The following is an 18,363-nucleotide window of genomic DNA, read 5'->3' as shown; positions in this document are numbered from 1 at the left end:
CTGGTGTTTTGCGTGTACTGTTTAATGAACCTGCCAGTTGAGGACCTGTGAGGCGTCGATTTCTCAAACTACAGACTCTAATGTACTTGTCTTGTTGCTCAGTTGTGCAGCGGGGCCTCCAACTTCTCTTTCTACTCTGGTTAGAGCCTGTTTGTGCTCTCCTCTGAAGGGAGTAGTACACACCGTTTTAGGAAATCTTCAGTTTCTTGGCAACTTCTCGCATGGAATAGCCTTCTGTTGTGAGTTCATTTTTCCCTTCATCATTGAGGTCTGATGAACTCCCTCCTCTGGTGAAGGAAGGTAGTGAGACTGATTACCAAACACCTGGGCAGCTAGATGATAGCTGAGTGGCTGGAATTGAGGACTGGATATAAGGCTGCCGACGCCCTTCTTCCTGGCTGGTGATTTTCCTGCTGGATTCTTGGAGACCAGTCTGATTCCTGCATCTCAAAGCTAAGTTTTTCTGCTCTGCTTTGTACTCTTCAGTTTTGTTTTTGTTTTGCCTTGTTTTTTGGGAGTTCTGCCATCCCCGGCCGGGGGTGAGCTGAATTCCATTTTTGTCTCTGATCTGTTGATCTTTTGCTCTGTCTTCAGAATATACCTGAGTGCTGATATAGTCTTTTGAAGCCTAGCGACTTCAGGGCCTGTTTTTCCTATCAGTCGGTTGGCTCATTTTGATAGGGTTTTTGCGGATGGCAGACAGCAGCTTTCCTATCCTGTCCTATGTAGTTAGCTTGGGCCCCATCGTTTGCTCAACCTATCTTTCTATCTGTGTTAGTGTTTTCATCTTGCTTCACCGTCATATGTTGGGGGCTGCCTATTGCTTTGGGGTCTGCTCTGGGGCAGTTTAGTTTTTCCCCTTTCTGTCTTTAGGCTATGTAGCTCTCCGGCTGTGATCGAGGGGTCTAGGGCACCGTAGGAACCCCCCAAGGCTACTGCTAGTTGTTGTGGATAGGTTCAGTGGTCTGCAATCCGATAGCTGCCAACCTCTCTGGTTTTTCTGGACTTAGCTGGCATTTTGTTTTTTCCTCCTTCGGTGACTCATCATAACAGAATCACCAGCCATACCGCAGATCCTAGGGTACTCAATAGCAGGAGAGAATTGTAAAAAAGAAAAAAAGTGTCAGAATTTTTTTTTTTTTTGTGTGCATATTTTTTCCTCTATATCTCTGAGGCCGTAGGGGGGATTTTTCTCTCAATGGAGATGAAGCAATTGTCTGATCGTGTGGAGCAGCTCACTGCTGAAGTGCGGGGAATTTCCGCCTATCTTGCTCATTCACATGCTGCTGAACCAAAGAGTCCTACTTCTGAGGTGTTTTTTGGGGATCGGTCTAAATTCTTGAATTTCAAGAATAATTGTAAATTATTTTTTGCCTTGATGCCTAACTCGTCGGGGAACTCCGCGCAGCAGGTTAAAATTGTCAACTCTTTGCTGCGTGGCAGGGTGGATTTGATTTAAATCTAACTGATTTAAATCACGATTTAAATCACGATTTAAATCACTAGTCAGTAAGGCTTGATTTAAATCAGTGATTTAAATCAAAGTTTCTACCTAAACTAGTTCTTGCTACTTTAACATGCAAGTAGATGAAGATTTTTAGAATCACTTTTTATATTACTTTTTTCTCCCCAGTTTAATGGGTTAATCATTCATATTTGGACACCACTGTTCTGTTGTACTTAGGAAGGAGAAAAATAATCCTGACCTTAATAACAATTTAAATAGATTTATTCAACTGAAACAATAACATCATTACAGCATAAGTTATTTGCTTAAACAAACATCCATGTTTGTTATCTAATTTGGCTAAACAAAATATATATATATTTTAAGAAACTTAGACTGTCAGCCCAGCCGACACATGAAAAACTTAAATACTACTGTCCCTGCTGTCCTCTGTAGCTCACTTGTCGTCATCTTCATCATCATCTTCTTCTTTGTTCCTATTCATAATCTGGAAAAGAAAAACAAGCTTTCCTGCTTTATTGGGTCCCAACCGATTTCTCAATTTAGAATGAATGAGTCCAAAGGAAGAGAATATTCTTTCAACGCCTGCAGAAGAAGCTACTGCTGTTAAAAGTGAAATCATTACTTGAACAGTCTCTAAATCCAAGCGCTTAAGTGACTTCCACCAGTTTACTGGTGTGACCTTCCTTAAAATATCTTCAGCAAACATATATTTCTTGAATGGTTCCCCCTTAGCTCTGAAGTTTATTATAGTTGGCATTAAAGATGGATGATTGCTGGATACCCATGTCATAGCTAACTCCTCTTCCTCAGCACTTAGGTTTTGACCCTGATATTGGATATTGACAATATTTGCCAAAAAATGAGCTGGAGTCAGTGCTTGTCCCATTCGTTTGTTTACTGCTTGTAATTTAATTCTGTCCATGTGTAGTTCTGTTTTTAAGTGTTCACTCAGTTCCTTCCAAATTTTAACAGCATCCGCAATAAAACAGCTATTTTTCTGTATTTTGTTTAAAGCTTGAGAGATGGGTTTCAGGAAGCTCAGCATATGTTCAACATTTCTCTTAAGCCCAATGTTGAGGATTTTGGCCGTGACAGTGCCATCTATTTTATCTCGATTTTCTTCACAAAGTGTCATCAGAATAGGCCAGTTTTTGATATACTGCTCAAAACAGTCCACCACAGAGTTCCATCTAACATCTTGTGGGAGCATTAGCTTGGTTCCACACATCCTTTTCAGAGCTGCTGCAGCAAAATGATTATTACGGAAGTATTTAGCAATTTCAACAACATTAGCCTTTATTTCTGGAACACTTAAGTCTTTGGCTAAGAGGTGCAGCAAATGAGCACTGCAACCATATGTTATTAGCAGCTTTGTATTCCCTCCCTGCTCTTCTAAATCTCTTCTCATCTTGGATACGTTTGCAGCATTGTCAGTGACCAAACTGCGTACTAGACATTTGAATTTTTGTTCACATGTCGTTATAGCTTTTACTGCCACTTCTTGTAAGTATTCTGCTGTGTGTGCATTTCCTGACGTATCAGTTGTTTGTGCAAGGAAGACTTTACCTTCTTCTGTTGTTATACAAGCACATACAATAGGATCATTGTGGACATTACTCTACCCATCAATACTTAGGTTAACAATTTTACCCTCCAGAGCTGTTGCACATTGCTCCATTTCTCTGTCATACACTTGATCCAGCAGTTTCCCTGCAACATCAGCTTTGCTGGGTGGACTGTATCCTGGTCTCAGTGACTGAACCATATTAATGAAATGTGGGTTCTCAGTCAGACGGAAAGCAGAGTTCGTTGCATAAATAAACTGGGCAATTTTTTCATCAATCAACTCTTTTTCTAATCTGCTAGTTCTTATCACAAACCTATCTATGGTGGTTCCAGGAGGTAAAGGTTTTTTCTTCCTTTTGGGTGATGGTGATATGTGGCTGTGGATGTCTGATGATGATGCTGCTGCTGCTAATGAAGCACTATCCTGGATGGATAACTCTGAAACTGTAGAACAGGATGATGGTGATCTTGGAGGTGGTTAGTTTCCAGAATCCATGAATTCCCCTAAACAAAAAAGTCAATGCTGTTATTTTATTGTTTATACAATTTCTGTTTATTGTACACAACACATCACTGCCCCTGCCCCAAAAGGAATATTTGTTTTTCTTCATAACTGTACCAAATGACAGTAACATGCAGTAATAATAAGAAATATAATTTTTTTCACACATGACAGTTCAGTCTTTAGAAATAGGATTCAATAAAAATGTTTACCAACCTGAAGATCCTGCCTGTTCAGAAGTGTTTCTTTGGTCATCTTCATCACCGCACTTCTCATGATGTTGCCTCATTTGCGCCACCAGGCCTTGCATCTCTTTGTTGCATCGTTTGCATTTTGCACGCATGCCTGCCTTACCGATAGACGAAGGAGCTTCATTAAAATATTCCCAAACTGGGTCTCTTTTACGGCCTGCTGCTATTATAAGGAAAGAATGTAATAAACCTCAGATCGTACACACAAACAGATCCAGACTTGTCTGTCTGTGGCTATGCTGCAGTATTGTGCTCAAAGTTTCACTTTCATTTTCTTGTCTGCTAGCCCTTCCTCCTCCTCACACTTAGATTCACATTCTTCTTGTGTTGTGCAGATCGATTCCACTCCAAACAATCAGAAACATATTGTCTAACTTCTTGGACTTGGCACTGAAGGGGTTGATTCTGTATTCATAGGTTTGTAGAACAATAGGATTAAGGTCTTTTTCTCAACTCTGTTCATGTTGTAACATTTTTGCCGTGAAGAAGAGGCTGGGACCTCTGCGGAGTCAAATTCAGTTTTGAGAACTGCGTAAGTAAAGCGAGCGTCTGTGATAATATAGGAGAGAAACTGCCCACTAATCCTACAGAAACCTCTGGAAGAGCATGGCATTGTGAATGTTACACATATATAGCCTTTATTCTACTGAGTTAAACAACTCAGCTTTATCTCATGATGGAAGAACCTTTGGATGGTAAAATATTTTCCTCAAAAAGCAGTTTATTGAAAAAAATCCGATTTAAATCAAAAAAATCCGATTTTTTTTATTTTTTTTTAAAAAAAACATTGATTTTTATCCACCCTGCTGCGCGGCGATCCCCAGGATTGGGCGTTTTCTTTGAAACCTGATGATCCTATTCTGAATAATGTGAACGCATTTTTTCAAGCCTTGGGGTTGTTGTATGATGAATCTAATGCTATTGAGCAGGCTGAAAAGACCCTGTTGGCATTAAGCCAGGGTCGGGATTCGGCAGAGTTGTACTGTCAAAAATTCCGAAAGTGGGCGGTCCTTACTACCTGGAATGATGGTGCCTTGGCAGCCCTCTTTCGGAAGGGTTTGTCAGAAACTGTAAAAGATACTATGGTGGGATTTCCTGTTCCCTCTGGTCTTGACGATTCTATGTCATTAGCCATTCAGGTGAATCGGCGTTTACGTGAACGCAAAACTACACGAGAGATGTTGCCACCTGTTGAACAAATGTCTGAACCTATGCAATGTGATAGAGTTTTGTCTAGGGTGCAACGTCAGGAGTTCAGAAGGCGTAATAAGCTGTGTTTTTTTTGTGGAGATGCCTCGCATATTATTTCTGTCTGCCCTAAACGAGAGAAACGTTGTGCACACACGTTTTCTGTGGGTGGTGTTCAACCTAAGTTTCTTCTGGCAATTACTCTGATCTGCTCCCTGTCCACATTTTCCGCCAAGGCTTTTGTGGATTCAGGAGCAGCTCTGAACCTGATGGACTTGGATTTTGCTAAACGTTGTGGATTTCCTATGACACCTCTGCGGACGCCTATCCCTTTGAGGGGTATTGATGCTACTCCTTTGGCGAAGAATAAACCTCAGTTTTGGACCCAGGTGGTAATACGGGTCACCCCAGACCATCAAGAAAATTGCAGATTTTTGATGTTGCATAATTTGCATGATACCATTGTTCTGGGGTTTCCCTGGTTGCAAATCCATAATCCAGTTCTGGATTGAAAATCTTTGTCTGTGGTGAGTTGGGGTTGTCGGTGTGCCCTTAGTGATGCTCCTGTTTTCTCCACCTCTCCCCAGTCGAATGATGTTCCTGACTATTTGGCTGACTTTTATGATGTATTTAGTGAGAATGAGTCTGCGTCTTTGCCTCCTCATAGGAGTTATGACTGTGCAATTGAGCTGAACCCGGGGTGTAAATTCCCCAAGGGTCGGCTTTACAATTTATCTGTACCCGAGCACGAGGCTATGCGATCCTATATTAAGGAGGCATTGGAGAAGGGTCATATTAGACCATCCTCTTCACCCTTAGGTGCTGGCTTTTTTTTCGTGGCTAAAAAGGATGGTTCATTAAGGCCTTGTATTGACTATCGTGCCCTCAACAAAATTACTGTTAAATATCAGTATCCGTTACCCCTGATTTCTGATCTATTCTCCAGAGTTAAAGGTGCTTGCTGGTTTACCAAGCTTGACCTCAGGGGGGCGTATAATCTTATTCGCATTAAGCATGGGGATGAATGGAAGACGGCGTTTAATACTCCGGAGGGACATTTTGAGTACCTGGTGATGCCTTTTGGGCTCACTAATGCCCCTTCTGTCTTCCAGTGCTTCATGAACGATATATTCCGAGACTTTGCGGATAAATTTTTGATTATTTATCTGGATGATATTTTGATCTTCTCCAAGAATTAGGACTCTCATGTGGAACATGTTCGGACTGTGTTCCAGATTTTGAGGTAGAATTCCCTGTATGTCAAGGGATCGAAATGCCTTTTTGGTGTACAGAGGATTTCATTTTTGGGATTTATTTTGTTTCCGTCAACTATTGAAATGGACCCGGCCAAGGTACAGGCCATTTATGATTGGGTTCAGCCCACTTCTTTGAAGGCCCTCCAGAAGTTTTTGGGTTTTGCTAATTTTTATCGGAAATTTATAGCTAATTTTTCTGGTATTGCCAAGCCATTGACGGATTTGACTAGGAAGGGTGCTGATGTGCTGAATTAGTCTCCGGAGGCTGTTTCTTCCTTTCAGGAGCTGAAGCGAAGATTCACTTCTGCTCCGGTTTTGCGGCAACCTGATGTCTCACTCCCATTTCAGGTGGAGGTGGACGCTTCTGAGATTGGTGCAGGAGCGGTGTTGTCCCAAAAAGATCCTGTGACATCTAAAATGAATCCTTGTGCTTTCTTTTCCCGAAAGTTCTCCCCATCCGAATGTAACTATGATGTGGGGAATCGGGAACTGTTGGCCATGAAATGGGCATTTGAGGAGTGGAGATATTGGTTTGAGGGAGCCAAACACCAAGTCGTGGTCCTTACTGACCACAAGAATTTGATTTACCTGGAGTCGGCCAAGCGCTTGAATCCTAGACAGGCTAGGTGGGCCTTGTTTTTCACACGTTTTGATTTTGTGGTCTCTTTTCTTCCGGGCACTAAGAATGTCAAGGCAGACGCCCTCTCTAGGAGCTTCCTTGCTGATTCTCCTGTTGTGACTAAGCCTGCTACCATCTTAGGCGAGGGGGTAGTTCTTTCTGCCATCTCGCCCGATTTGAGACGTGATCTGGAAGAGTTTCAGGAGGACAAACCTGAGCGTTGTCCCAGTGGAAAGTTGTATGTTCCTGACCAGTGGAGGAAGAGAGTGATGTCTGAAGTTCATTGCTCTGCATTGGCTGGTCATCCAGGTATTTTTGGTACTAGAGATCTGGTGAGTCGGTCTTTTTGGTGGCCCACCTTGTCTCGTGATGTCAGGAATTTTGTGCAGTCCTGTGGGACTTGCTCCCGGTCTAAACCTTGTTCTTGCTCTAGTGGCTTGTTGATGCCTTTGCCGGTGCCCAGGAGGCCATGGACCCATATTTCAATGGATTTTATCTCTGATATGCCTGTCTCTCAGAGTATGACTGTTATTTGGGTGATTTGTGATAGATTCTCTAAGATGGTCCATCTTGTACCACTCCCTAAGTTGCCATCTTCCTCTGAGTTGGTGCCCTTGTTTTTGCAACAGGTGGTTCGCTTGCACGGGATTCCTGAGAACATTGTATCTGACAGAGGAGTTCAGTTTGTGTCTAGATTTTGGAGGACTTTCTGTTCCAAGCTGGGAATTCAGTTGTCCTTCTCCTCTGCGTTTCACCCTCAGACCAATGGGCAGACGGAGAGAACAAACCAGACTTTGGAGTCGTATTTGAGATGTTTTATTTCTGCCGATCAGGATGATTGGGTTTCATTTTTGCCCTTGGCCAAACTTGCTTTAAATAATAGAGCTAGTTCTGCCACTTTGACGTCACCTTTTTTTTTGTAACTTTGGTTTTCACCCTCGATTTTCTTCAGGGCAGGTGGAGCCTTCTGCCTGCCCAGGTGTTGACACTGTGGTGGAGAGAATGCACCAGATCTGGGACCAAGTAGTGGATAAGTTGTCTCTCTCCCAGGAAAAGGCCCAGCGGTTTTCCAACCGGCGTAGGACCGTTGGTCCCCAGTTTAAGGTGGGTGATATGGTTTGGTTGTCATCAAAAAATATCGCTATGAAGGTGGCTTCTCCTAAGTTTAAGCCTAGATTTATTGGACCTTACAAGATTTTGGAGATTATTAATCCGGTCTCTTTTCGGTTGGCTCTTCCTGTCACATTTAAAATTCATGAAGTGTTTCATAAGTCCTTGTTGAAGAGGTTTGTTGAACCAGTAGTTCCTGTGGTGGCACCTCCTGACCCTATATTGGTTGAAGGTAACATGGAATATGAGGTAGAGAAGATACTGGATTCCCGTCTGGCTAGACGGAGACTCCAGTATTTGGTTAAGTGGAAGGGTTATGGTCAGGAGGATAATTCCTGGGTCTCTGCCTCTGATATTCATGCCGAAAGATTGGTACGTGCCTTTCATCGGGCTCACCCGGATCGCCCTGGTGGCATGGATGAGGGTTCGGTGACCCCTCCTCAAGGGGGGGAGGTACTGTTGTGAGTTCATTTTTCCCTTCATCATTGAGGTCTGATGAACTCCCTCCTCTGGTGAAGGAAGGTAGTGAGACTGATTACCAAACATCTGGGCAGCTAGATGATAACTGGGTGGCTGGAATTGAGGACTGGATATAAGGCTGCCTTCTTCCTGGCTGGTGATTTTCCTGCTGGATTCTTGGAGACCAGTCTGATTCCTGCGTCTCAAAGCTAAGATTTTCTGCTCTGCTTTGTACTCTTCAGTTTTGTTTTTGTTTTGCCTTGTTTTTTGGGAGTTCTGCCATCCCCGGCGGGGGGTGAGCTGAATTCCATTTTTGTCTCTGATCTGTTGATCTTTTGCTCTGTCTTCAGAATATACCTGAGTGCTGATATAGTCTTTTGAAGCCTAGCGACTTCAGGGCCTGTTTTTCCTATCAGTCGGTTGGCTCATTTTGATAGGGTTTTTGCGGATGGCAGACAGCAGCTTTCCTATCCTGTCCTATGTAGTTAGCTTGGGCCCCATCGTTTGCTCAACCTATCTTTCTATCTGTGTTAGTGTTTTCATCTTGTTTCACCGTCATTATATGTTGGGGGCTGCCTATTGCTTTGGGGTCTGCTCTGGGGCAGTTTAGTTTTTCCCCTTTCTGTCTTTAGGCTATGTAGCTCTCCGGCTGTGATCGAGGGGTCTAGGGCACCGTAGGAACCCCCCCACGGCTACTGCTAGTTGTTGTGGATAGGTTCAGTGGTCTGCAATCCGATAGCTGCCAACCTCTCTGGTTTTTCTGGACTTAGCTGGTATTTTGTTTTTTCCTCCTTCGGTGACTCATCATAACAGCCTTCATTTCTAAGAACAAGAATAGACTGTCGAGTTTCACATGAAAGTTCTTTTTTTCTGGCCGTTTTGAGAGTTTAATGGAACCAACAAATGTAATGCTCCAGATTCTCAACTAGCTCAAAGGAAGGTCAGGTTTATAGCTTCTCTAATCAGCCAAAATGTTTTCAGCTGTGCTAACATACTTGCACAAGGGTTTTCAAGGGTATTCTAACCATCCATTAGCCTTCTTACACAGTTAGCAAACACAAAGTACCATAAGAACACTGGAGTGATGGATGTTGAAAATGGGCCTCTATACACCTATGAAGATATTGCATTACAAACCAGACGTTTGCAGCTAGAATAGTCATTTACCACATTAGCAATGTATAGAGTGCATTTCTGAATCATTTAATGTTAGCTTCTTTGGAAAAAAACTATGCTTTTCTTTAAAAAATAAGGAAATTTCTAAGTGACCCTAAACTTTTGAACGGTAGTGTATATCTTTATATTGCATAGAGATATAGATAGAAGATTAGCCATTAATTCATTTGTCGGCTTCTGTAAAATCTATGCAGGAGCCGACAGGATAGGAGACATGGCTTACATACAGTAAGCACATGCATAATAGTTTGATATATAGATGTCAGTGACCAATATAATTAGTAATAGTGTGTGTGTGTGTGTGTGTGTGTGTGTGTGTGTGCAAATTATGGGACATGTGTGTATTTAATAAAATAATCTTTTCAGGGAAAAAAAATGGCCGGCTTACAATAGAAAGGTGACATCAACCCCCAACTATTACCCCATATGCCACCTGCTACAGGGCAGTAGGAAGAGAGAAGATAAGTGCCGGAATTGGCGCATCTTAGAGATGCGCCATTTCTGGGGTGGCTGGGGTAGATGTTTGTAGCCGGGGGGTGGGGGCAATAACCCTGGTCCCTTCCTAAGCTAGGAATATTTGCCTCCAGTCGCTCATTTTCCCTCTCTGGCTTGGAAAATTGCGCGGGAGCCCACACCATTTTTTTCCCCGAAAATATTCTTTTATTAAATATACACATGTCCCATAATTTGCACACACACTATACTAATTATATTGGTCACTGACATCTATATATCAAACTATTATTCATGTGTTTACTTTATGTAAACCATGTCTCCTATCCTGTCGGCCCCTGCATTGATTTTACAGAAGCCGAGAAATGAATTTATGGCTAATTTTCTATATCTATCTATAATAGTAATAATAGTCTTTATTTTTATATAGCGCTAACATATTCCGCAGCGCTTTACAGTTTGCATACATTATAATCACTGTCCCCGATTGGGCTCACCATCTAAATTCCCTATCAGTATGTCTTTGTATCTATCTATCTATCTATCTATCTATCTATCTATCTATCTGTCTGTCTGTCTGTCTGTCTGTCTGTCTGTCTATCTATCTATCTATCTATTATAGATACATAGATATAGATATGTACGTTTTGAAGAATATTTCGTTTTAAAGCAATGTGTAAATGATTAAGAACATTTCTCTATGTAAATGCTCATGTTAAAAGCGCATTGCAGTCTGATAGCAATCGCACTGCATTCAGATGTAAATCGGATGCTAGGTGTGAAAAATCGGATTGTACTTGCATAAAAAACGCATAACAATTGCACTACACTCCTCCGACTCTCCTGCATCAAAATCGGACCGATTTTTAAATCGCTAGTGTGTCTCCAGCCTAAATGAAATTGTCAAGAAAAGTTTGTTATCCAGTGAAAGCTTCTTCTGCCTATTCAGAGTTATAAATTGGTGTTTATATTGTTAAGCTTTAGACTATGCCATGGAGTTCATAAGAAATAAAACTATACCCCCTAACTGGAAGGTTGAGGTTAAAGAGGAAAGCTCAGGTAGCGAAACTGAAGAGGATGAGACCAAAGATGATGAAGATGACAACATCAGTGAAGAGGAGGCAAGTGTTTGTACATTTCATACTATTTTGTACAGGTATTTCCCCAAATGTTGAAGTTGGTATCTACCAAGAGTAACCAATTCACTCATTGGTACGTACATTAAGGCTGTGTGACCACGATGCGATTTTTAAGCGTTTTTGCCGCGATTTTCGGTGTGCGAAAACGTTTAAAAATCATGTACAGAACGCCCCCCCATGCATTCCTATGGCATTCCGCACATGCTGTGCTAATGCTGCGCTTTTTTCCGCAGCGGAAACGCATCGCAGAAAAAATCGCAGCATGCTCATTCTTTTGTGCGGAATCGCAAAGAATTGCCGCGATTCCGCACCCATAGGAATGCATGAGAATTGCTTACTTCCCGCATGTGGCTATGCCCACCATGCAGGAAGTTAAGCGTCTCGTGCGGTTGGTACCCACGGTGTGGAGGAGAGGAGACTGTCCTCCAGGCCCTGGGTACCATACCCCTGTAAAAAAAAGAATACAAAATCGGGGTATATTTACCTTCCGGCGTCCCGCGCTGCATTCCCGGCCTAAGCGTTCCCAGTAATGCCTTGCGGCAAGGCCCTGTGATGACGTAGTCTCGCGAGATCGCTATAGTAACGCGAGACCAACGTCATCACAGGTCTCGCAAGGCATTACTGGGAACGCTGAGGCCCGGGATGGCAGCGCGGGACGCCGGAAGGTAAATATACCCCGATTTTTTATTTTTTTATCATTTTTAACATTTTATCTTTTACTATTGATGCCGCATAGGTGGCCTCAATAGTAAAAATCTGGTCACACTTGTAAAACACTATGTTTGACGAGTGTGACCAACCTGTCAATCACTTTCCAAGCGATGCTTCAAATCGCATGGAAAGTGCTTGAGAAAATCGCGAACAGAATCGCGGTAAAATCGCGGTGAAATTGCGCAGAAAAAAACGCACGATTTCTGGGAAGGAGTCCGGTTTTCAGTGTGCGTTTTAACACGCAACGTGGGCCCACAGCCTTAATGTGATTTTTCAGTAAGATAAACAATCTTCAATTTGCCTGTTTCTTTTTAGTGTATAGATACTACACTTCATAAAATGCAAAGTCTCGGAGCAAGCTATGTGTGAATTGGGTATTAAAAAACAATTCAGGGTAGAACTGTTGAATAGATATTGTAGTGCAGCGTTGTCCCAACTGTGCAGTGAAGAGGCAGTGACCCAGGAGAGTTCAAAGAAAACGTAGGTTTAATGTCCAAAAACTTACAAACAAAACAAACGGTATCCTCCTAATCGCAGCCGGGAATTAAGACAGTCTGTAAATGCGCCGGTTGCCAAGGGCGACTGCACCACCATATTAGGCTGCGGGGTGCCAGGAGTTCGCTCTGCTTGGTTCTATGTTCTCTCACACAAGGTTGAGCTTTTTGCAGAGCTGTCACCTCTGCACCTTGAAAACGCCACACTGACGCACCCAACCCTCTGCAGCAGGGGTTTTTACAAAGAACCTGTGGTCGTAAGCCACAACCCTTTGCTGCAGGGGTTTTTACAAAGAACCTGTGGTCGTAAGCCACATATAAACCCGGGCCGGGGGAGGAAATGGACCGCCCGGCTACCTTCCTGTAGTCCGTTTCAAAAATAAAAGTCCATGGCAGGTTTCTTCTAATCTGCCTTGGACAAATAGCTTGTCCAAGACTAGCACTCACTTTCATTCTGCATTGCAATCACAGCAATACCTGTGACTGCAGTACACTCCCGAGGCCTCAATATTCTTCTTTGCGCATCCTGGGGGACACATAGCGTCCCACACATATGACCCCGGTCACTGCCTCACAATATGTATTAACATAGTTACAAAATGGCTGACCTTTCTACAGAATGCCATACTTGTGCGCCACAGTGAGAGAGTGTATGCATGGAGCGGGCTAAAAAGTTGCACACTCTCCATACAGGTCAGACCTGCCAGTTGTAATGCACAGCTGCAATCTGCCTGTAACACCAGCGACTGGTGCATGCTACAATCACTGCTGTTAACTAAGAGAGTCAGTCTCTTAACAAGGAAAACAATGGCAAAATTGCAGGGGTTTTTTTCCACAATTTCATCTCGCAGCTCACCCAGCAAAAAAAAAAAGCCTTCATAGGGCTGTAAAGAGAAAGAGTCTGTCTCTATGATAAGGAACATATTTGTGCTTCGGGGCGGCCTGCAGGCAGGTCTCCTTCTTTTCTCTGGCTTAGAGCAGCAAGATAAGACTCTGCCTACAGTCCTGCCCTGGATCACGGGCATATCATTAGCTGAAAAGTTCTAACACTGATTACACAAGAACCACAAGATGGATTTCTTCACCACAGGTATCGATTTAATCAGTATAAGGGCAGAGACACACTGGTGAATTTTTCGTCCGAGAATCGGATCGTAAAACTTGCCCTGGCTGGCACCTCTCCTGACCTGAGCATGACAGCGTGATGGATTACTATGCAGCTGTCAAGTTCAGGTGAGGAGAGGTGCTGGCCAGGGCAAGTTTTATGATCAGATTCTCGGACGAAAAATTCGCCAGTGTGTCTCTGCCCTAACAGTGACAACATGACAGTGTCTGTAGTTTACGGAGTACATTCCTGCTGACAGGTTCACTGATCATGTGAATACAACAAATGTAATGATAAATTGTATACATTGCTGTGGAATATGTTGCTGCTATATTTCAGGAAATATTTTTAAATATATAAATATATAAATTATATAGGATGAAGTGGAACCATTTCCTGATGAAAATGAGAACTTTTTACAGCAGCTTTATAAATTTATGGAAGACAGAGGTGAGAATGTTATGTAGTCTTTTGTGTTTGAGCAGGAGACCATGCTTTGATCATATGATATGAACTACTTGAAACAGTATAAAAACAATATAATTGCAAAAAACCCAAGGACCATCAAATCCCATCATTAGGAAATGTCTTTATCTTATTAGAACTGACTAATACATTTGTAGAATAATATTTGCCTTCCCACATACAGATACTTACGGTTTTTAGTATGGTTCATAAAAGACATATCCATTAAAGGTTGTCCACTACTTTTTAATTTCATCTATAGGAGGCGGATGTGTGGTACCCTGCCACGGCCACTACCATAAGATAGAACAGCTCTGCAGACGAGCAGTTCCAGATGGCAGCCGCCGCTACAGTTAACAGCTGATCGTCAGTGGTGCCAGGTGTCGGACCCTGACCAGACATTGATGACCTATCCTTAGGGAAAAAGTAGTGGACAACCATGTGTTTTAAAGGGAAAGGGTAAATATTAGAACATTGGGGCGTACTTAGCAATACTGTTTCATTCTTAGTGCAAACTTAGAGTAAACAGGATTAAAATGTGACAAATTTATCACGATATATATGGCTTATCGTCACAGTACACCAAATGTACAGTATGTTGGATTGCTTTGTGCCAGAAATTTAAATGGATGGGCCGGTCTAAAATTACAAGTCTGCGGTCACTCTATGTGACTGCAGACTTGTGCATCCTCACATTGCTCACATTGCGCTATGAGAGTCCTCTGGTGTAAGCGTCAGGAACGGCGGTCACCTGATCCTAAGTATGCGATATGCATGCACCTTACCACAATCCAGCTAAACGGTTTCTAGCCTCACTCAATGCCCTTACATAGAGCGAGTCTGAATGTGGCCGGGAGTATGCATATCGCATACTTGTAAGCATGTGACCGCCATTACCCATGCTGTCGTCAGAGAATCCTTGCAGTGTGCAAGATGTGAGAATTCACCAGTATGCAGTCACATAGAGGAAAAAGGAAACTACAAGGTATTTTGACAAATCTCTTGAGGTGTACTAATTTATGCTGAGCTCTGTATATGCACAACCACCTCACACCTAATCTGTCCCCTACTTAAGAACGTATGGAACACTATTACAAAGCATGACTCTCGTATTTCATCCCCATAGATTTTATTTGTTGAGTTTGATCATTAAAACATATAAAAGTAGGTACTCTGAGTCTCACGAACCAAAGACACGGATCTGTTTTTATAAATAATGTGTGTATGGATCATTTAAACTATTGGTCATTGTGCTGTCCAAGAAAAAAAAAAGAGAAGAGTAGCATGTGTCACATATATATGTCAATGGAGCTTAATTGTAAGCGGTAAGGAGGCAGAGGTCAGGACGGGAAGCTGACATGTAGACGGTCATTATCACAAGCCAGGTAGGTATCACAATAAATTCATAGCAAGTGATGCTATCCCTGTAACTCCCCCTCAGTTTGGTGGGTGTTTACAGAAACATCGTAGCACACCCCTCTTGGCTGAGTCTTTAATCCCAGCTGTCTCTGGCTGCCAAAGAGGTGGGAATACACCTTTTAAGAACTTTTAAAGAGGTTTAGTTTGCTTTCTTCAGCAATCCACATTAACTGATTTTATTTCCATTTTGCAGATCATATTAAAGTTTTTATAATTTTCAAAAACTAAAGTGCATTTTTTCTTTTATTGCCCATTTTAACAGTAGGTCTAGGCCATGTGCTCAGTGCACTGGGCTGAGTAGTAGGTTTAACCCCTTAAACCTACTACTATGCCCGTCATTGGACGTCTCACCCGCTTTGATGAGGGCTCCGGTGGTGACATGTCAGCTGTTTTGAACAGCTGACGTGCCCGCAATAGGCGCAGGTGGAATTGCGATCCACCTGCGCCTATTAACTAGTTAAACACCGCTGGTAAACGCTGACAGCGGCATTTAATCAGTGCTTCCGGCCGCCGGGTCGAAAATGCGCGCATCGCTGACCCCCGTCACGTGATTGGGGTTCAGCGATGCGTTGGCATAACAACCAGAGGTATCCTGGAGACTTCTATGGTTGTTGATGCCGCATTGCTATGAGTGCCACCCGGTGGTTGGTGCTCATAGCAATGCTGTATTTCTGCTACATATAGGTGATCTGCTCATCGCCTATATGTAGCAGAGCCAATCAAGTATGGGAGCTTCTAGCCTCCCATGGAGGCTATTGAAGCGTGCCAAAATTAGAAAAAAATGTTTTAAAAAATATGAAAAAAATAAAAAAAATATAAAAGTTTAAATCACCCCCCTTTTGCCCCATTCAAAATAAAACAATTGAAAAAAAAAAAATCACACATACACATATTAGGTATCGCCGCGTTCAGAATCGCCCGATCAATAAAATAAAGGATTATCCCGATCGCTAAACGGCGTAGCGAGAAAAAAAAATCAAAACGCCAGAATTACGTTTTTTTGGTCGGTGTGACAATGCATTAAAATGCAATAACGAGCGATCAAAAGAACGTATCTGCACAAAAGTGGTATCATTAAAAATGTCACTTTGGTGTGCAAAAATAAGCCCTCACCCAACCCCAGATCACGAAAAAAAATGGAGACGCTACAGGTCTCGGAAGATGGCGCATTAGTTTTTTGTTTTTTTTAACAAACTTTGGAATTTTTTTCACCACTTAGATAAAAAAGAACCTAGACATGTTTGGTGTCTATGAACTCGTAATGACCTGGAGAATCATAGTGGCAGATCACTTTTAGCATTTAGTGAACCTACCAAAAAAGCCAAGCAAAAAACAAGTGTGAGATTGCACTTTTTTGCAATTTCATCGCACTTGGAATTTTTTTCCCGTTTTGTAGTACACAACATGGTAAAACTAATGGTGTAGTTGTTCAAAAGTACAACTCGTCCCGCAAAAAACAAGCCCTCACATGGCCATATTCATGGAAAAATAAAAAAGTTATGGCTCTGGAAAGAAGGGGAGGGAAAAATGAAAATGCAAAATCAAAAATACCCCTGTTCATTAAGGGGTTAAAAAAAGCGCTCCCTGAAATGGGTATGTGTATGGCTCATTCAGAGAGCCCTGTCCGTCAGCAGCACTCCTCTAGTCAGTGATGCCAAGCAGAGTTAAAAAGCTTTCTGCCAGGAATGTACATTTTCCTTCATTTTTTTTCTAGGAACCCCCATTAACAAGAGACCTGTGCTAGGGTACCGGAACTTGAATCTTTTCAAATTATTCCGTCTTGTTCATAAACTTGGAGGATTTAGTAATGTAAGTAGTTATCAGTCTGAGTTTTGTACTGTATGTTATTTATGTGAATGTTTTACGAAAAATTTGTATTTCCTTTCATAACATAACTGTGTTTTTAAAGTTAATTTGTTAAAATCCTATTACAATTTCTCGGTCGCTTCATTGAGAGACACAGACAGCCATGGCTGTATGCTGCTGCAACGAGGAGGCTCACGCTCGGCGGAAAAAAAGGTTAACTTCTCCCCAGCAGACTACATCCACCAACTGGCAGAGAACTAACCAGTTTTTGATTAGTGTCCAAGGAGGCAGACACAAGTCTGACCCGTCTCTACCATCATGTTTTGTTTTATTAATGTTTTCCCCTTTTTTTCTTTCAGGTGCACCTTGTGACTTTGGGTTTCAGGGTGTAACTTCTCAGCCTGATTTCCCACCTAACAGACAGGAGAGAACAGTGTGGTGCTGTCCACATCGTACCCTCTCTAGTCTGATAGGCAGGAGGACCCTTACCTCCCAACACTTCCAGCGTGTCTCGTAGCGAACGGTCCTGCCTTTCTTCACTCAGCCCTCTCACAACGGGCTGAGAGGAAAACGGTTATCACTCCCCAGTGACTCCCCCCTCATCCAGGCTCCACACCGTCTTCTACACTGTCTGGGATCGTGACAGAGCGGGAAGGAAGACGTATCCATTCCTACGACCCCCCTCTCTCATCCACGGGCTCCTAATACCTTCTTCAGGACTGTGAAGAAGGAGTCGTTTCCTCATTTCAATGCAGGTTCCCTCCTTTCTACAGTCCTTCTCGTGACAGAGACTCTATAGAACAGGCACCTCCAGCTGGAAAGCACCACTGTTCTTTCCCGGCCCCGGCTTACTCACATTCTCCTGCTAAATACACTCCCCACTGCACCTTAGCCACTCAGAGCCATAGAGACTTCTTTGCACCCCTTTTGTGTCCGATCTTCGTGTTTTTTACTGTCTTTTTGGCGCGGGCTCAGCTTGCACCGTTTTGCCTACAAACCCTCCCTCTACAGTCACGCGACCGCTTTCACAACCCTAGTCGCAGCTTCCTGCGACTATGGCACAGTACAGCCAGTTCCTGGCACAGCTCCAGCCGGTGACACACATGCCATCTTCCTTCAGCATCCGGATCTCCTGCGCACAGGGGTCCTCACACAGGACAAGGTAGGCCCTAA

General features: G+C 42.8%; 1 protein-coding gene across 2 annotated transcripts in view; it reads left to right on the top strand.

Annotated features, from left to right (window-relative positions):
• The window catches only part of ARID4B (AT-rich interaction domain 4B), a 449,596-nt gene that overhangs the window by 313,212 nt on the left and 118,021 nt on the right, over positions 1–18,363 (top strand). For both annotated transcript variants that reach the window (XM_073560137.1, XM_073560136.1), the window contains 3 exons: positions 11,030–11,172; positions 13,878–13,950; positions 17,099–17,193. In XM_073560137.1, coding sequence (XP_073416238.1) covers positions 11,030–11,172; positions 13,878–13,950; positions 17,099–17,193 — 311 coding nt within the window. The remainder of the gene's footprint in view (positions 1–11,029; positions 11,173–13,877; positions 13,951–17,098; positions 17,194–18,363) is intronic.

Source organism: Dendrobates tinctorius, unplaced genomic scaffold (assembly GCF_039654945.1).
Source record: "Dendrobates tinctorius isolate UK_male_01 unplaced genomic scaffold, ASM3965494v1 ptg000293l, whole genome shotgun sequence".
Classification (NCBI taxonomy): Eukaryota; Metazoa; Chordata; class Amphibia; order Anura; family Dendrobatidae; genus Dendrobates; species Dendrobates tinctorius.
This window is presented reverse-complemented; position numbering and strand designations above follow the sequence as displayed.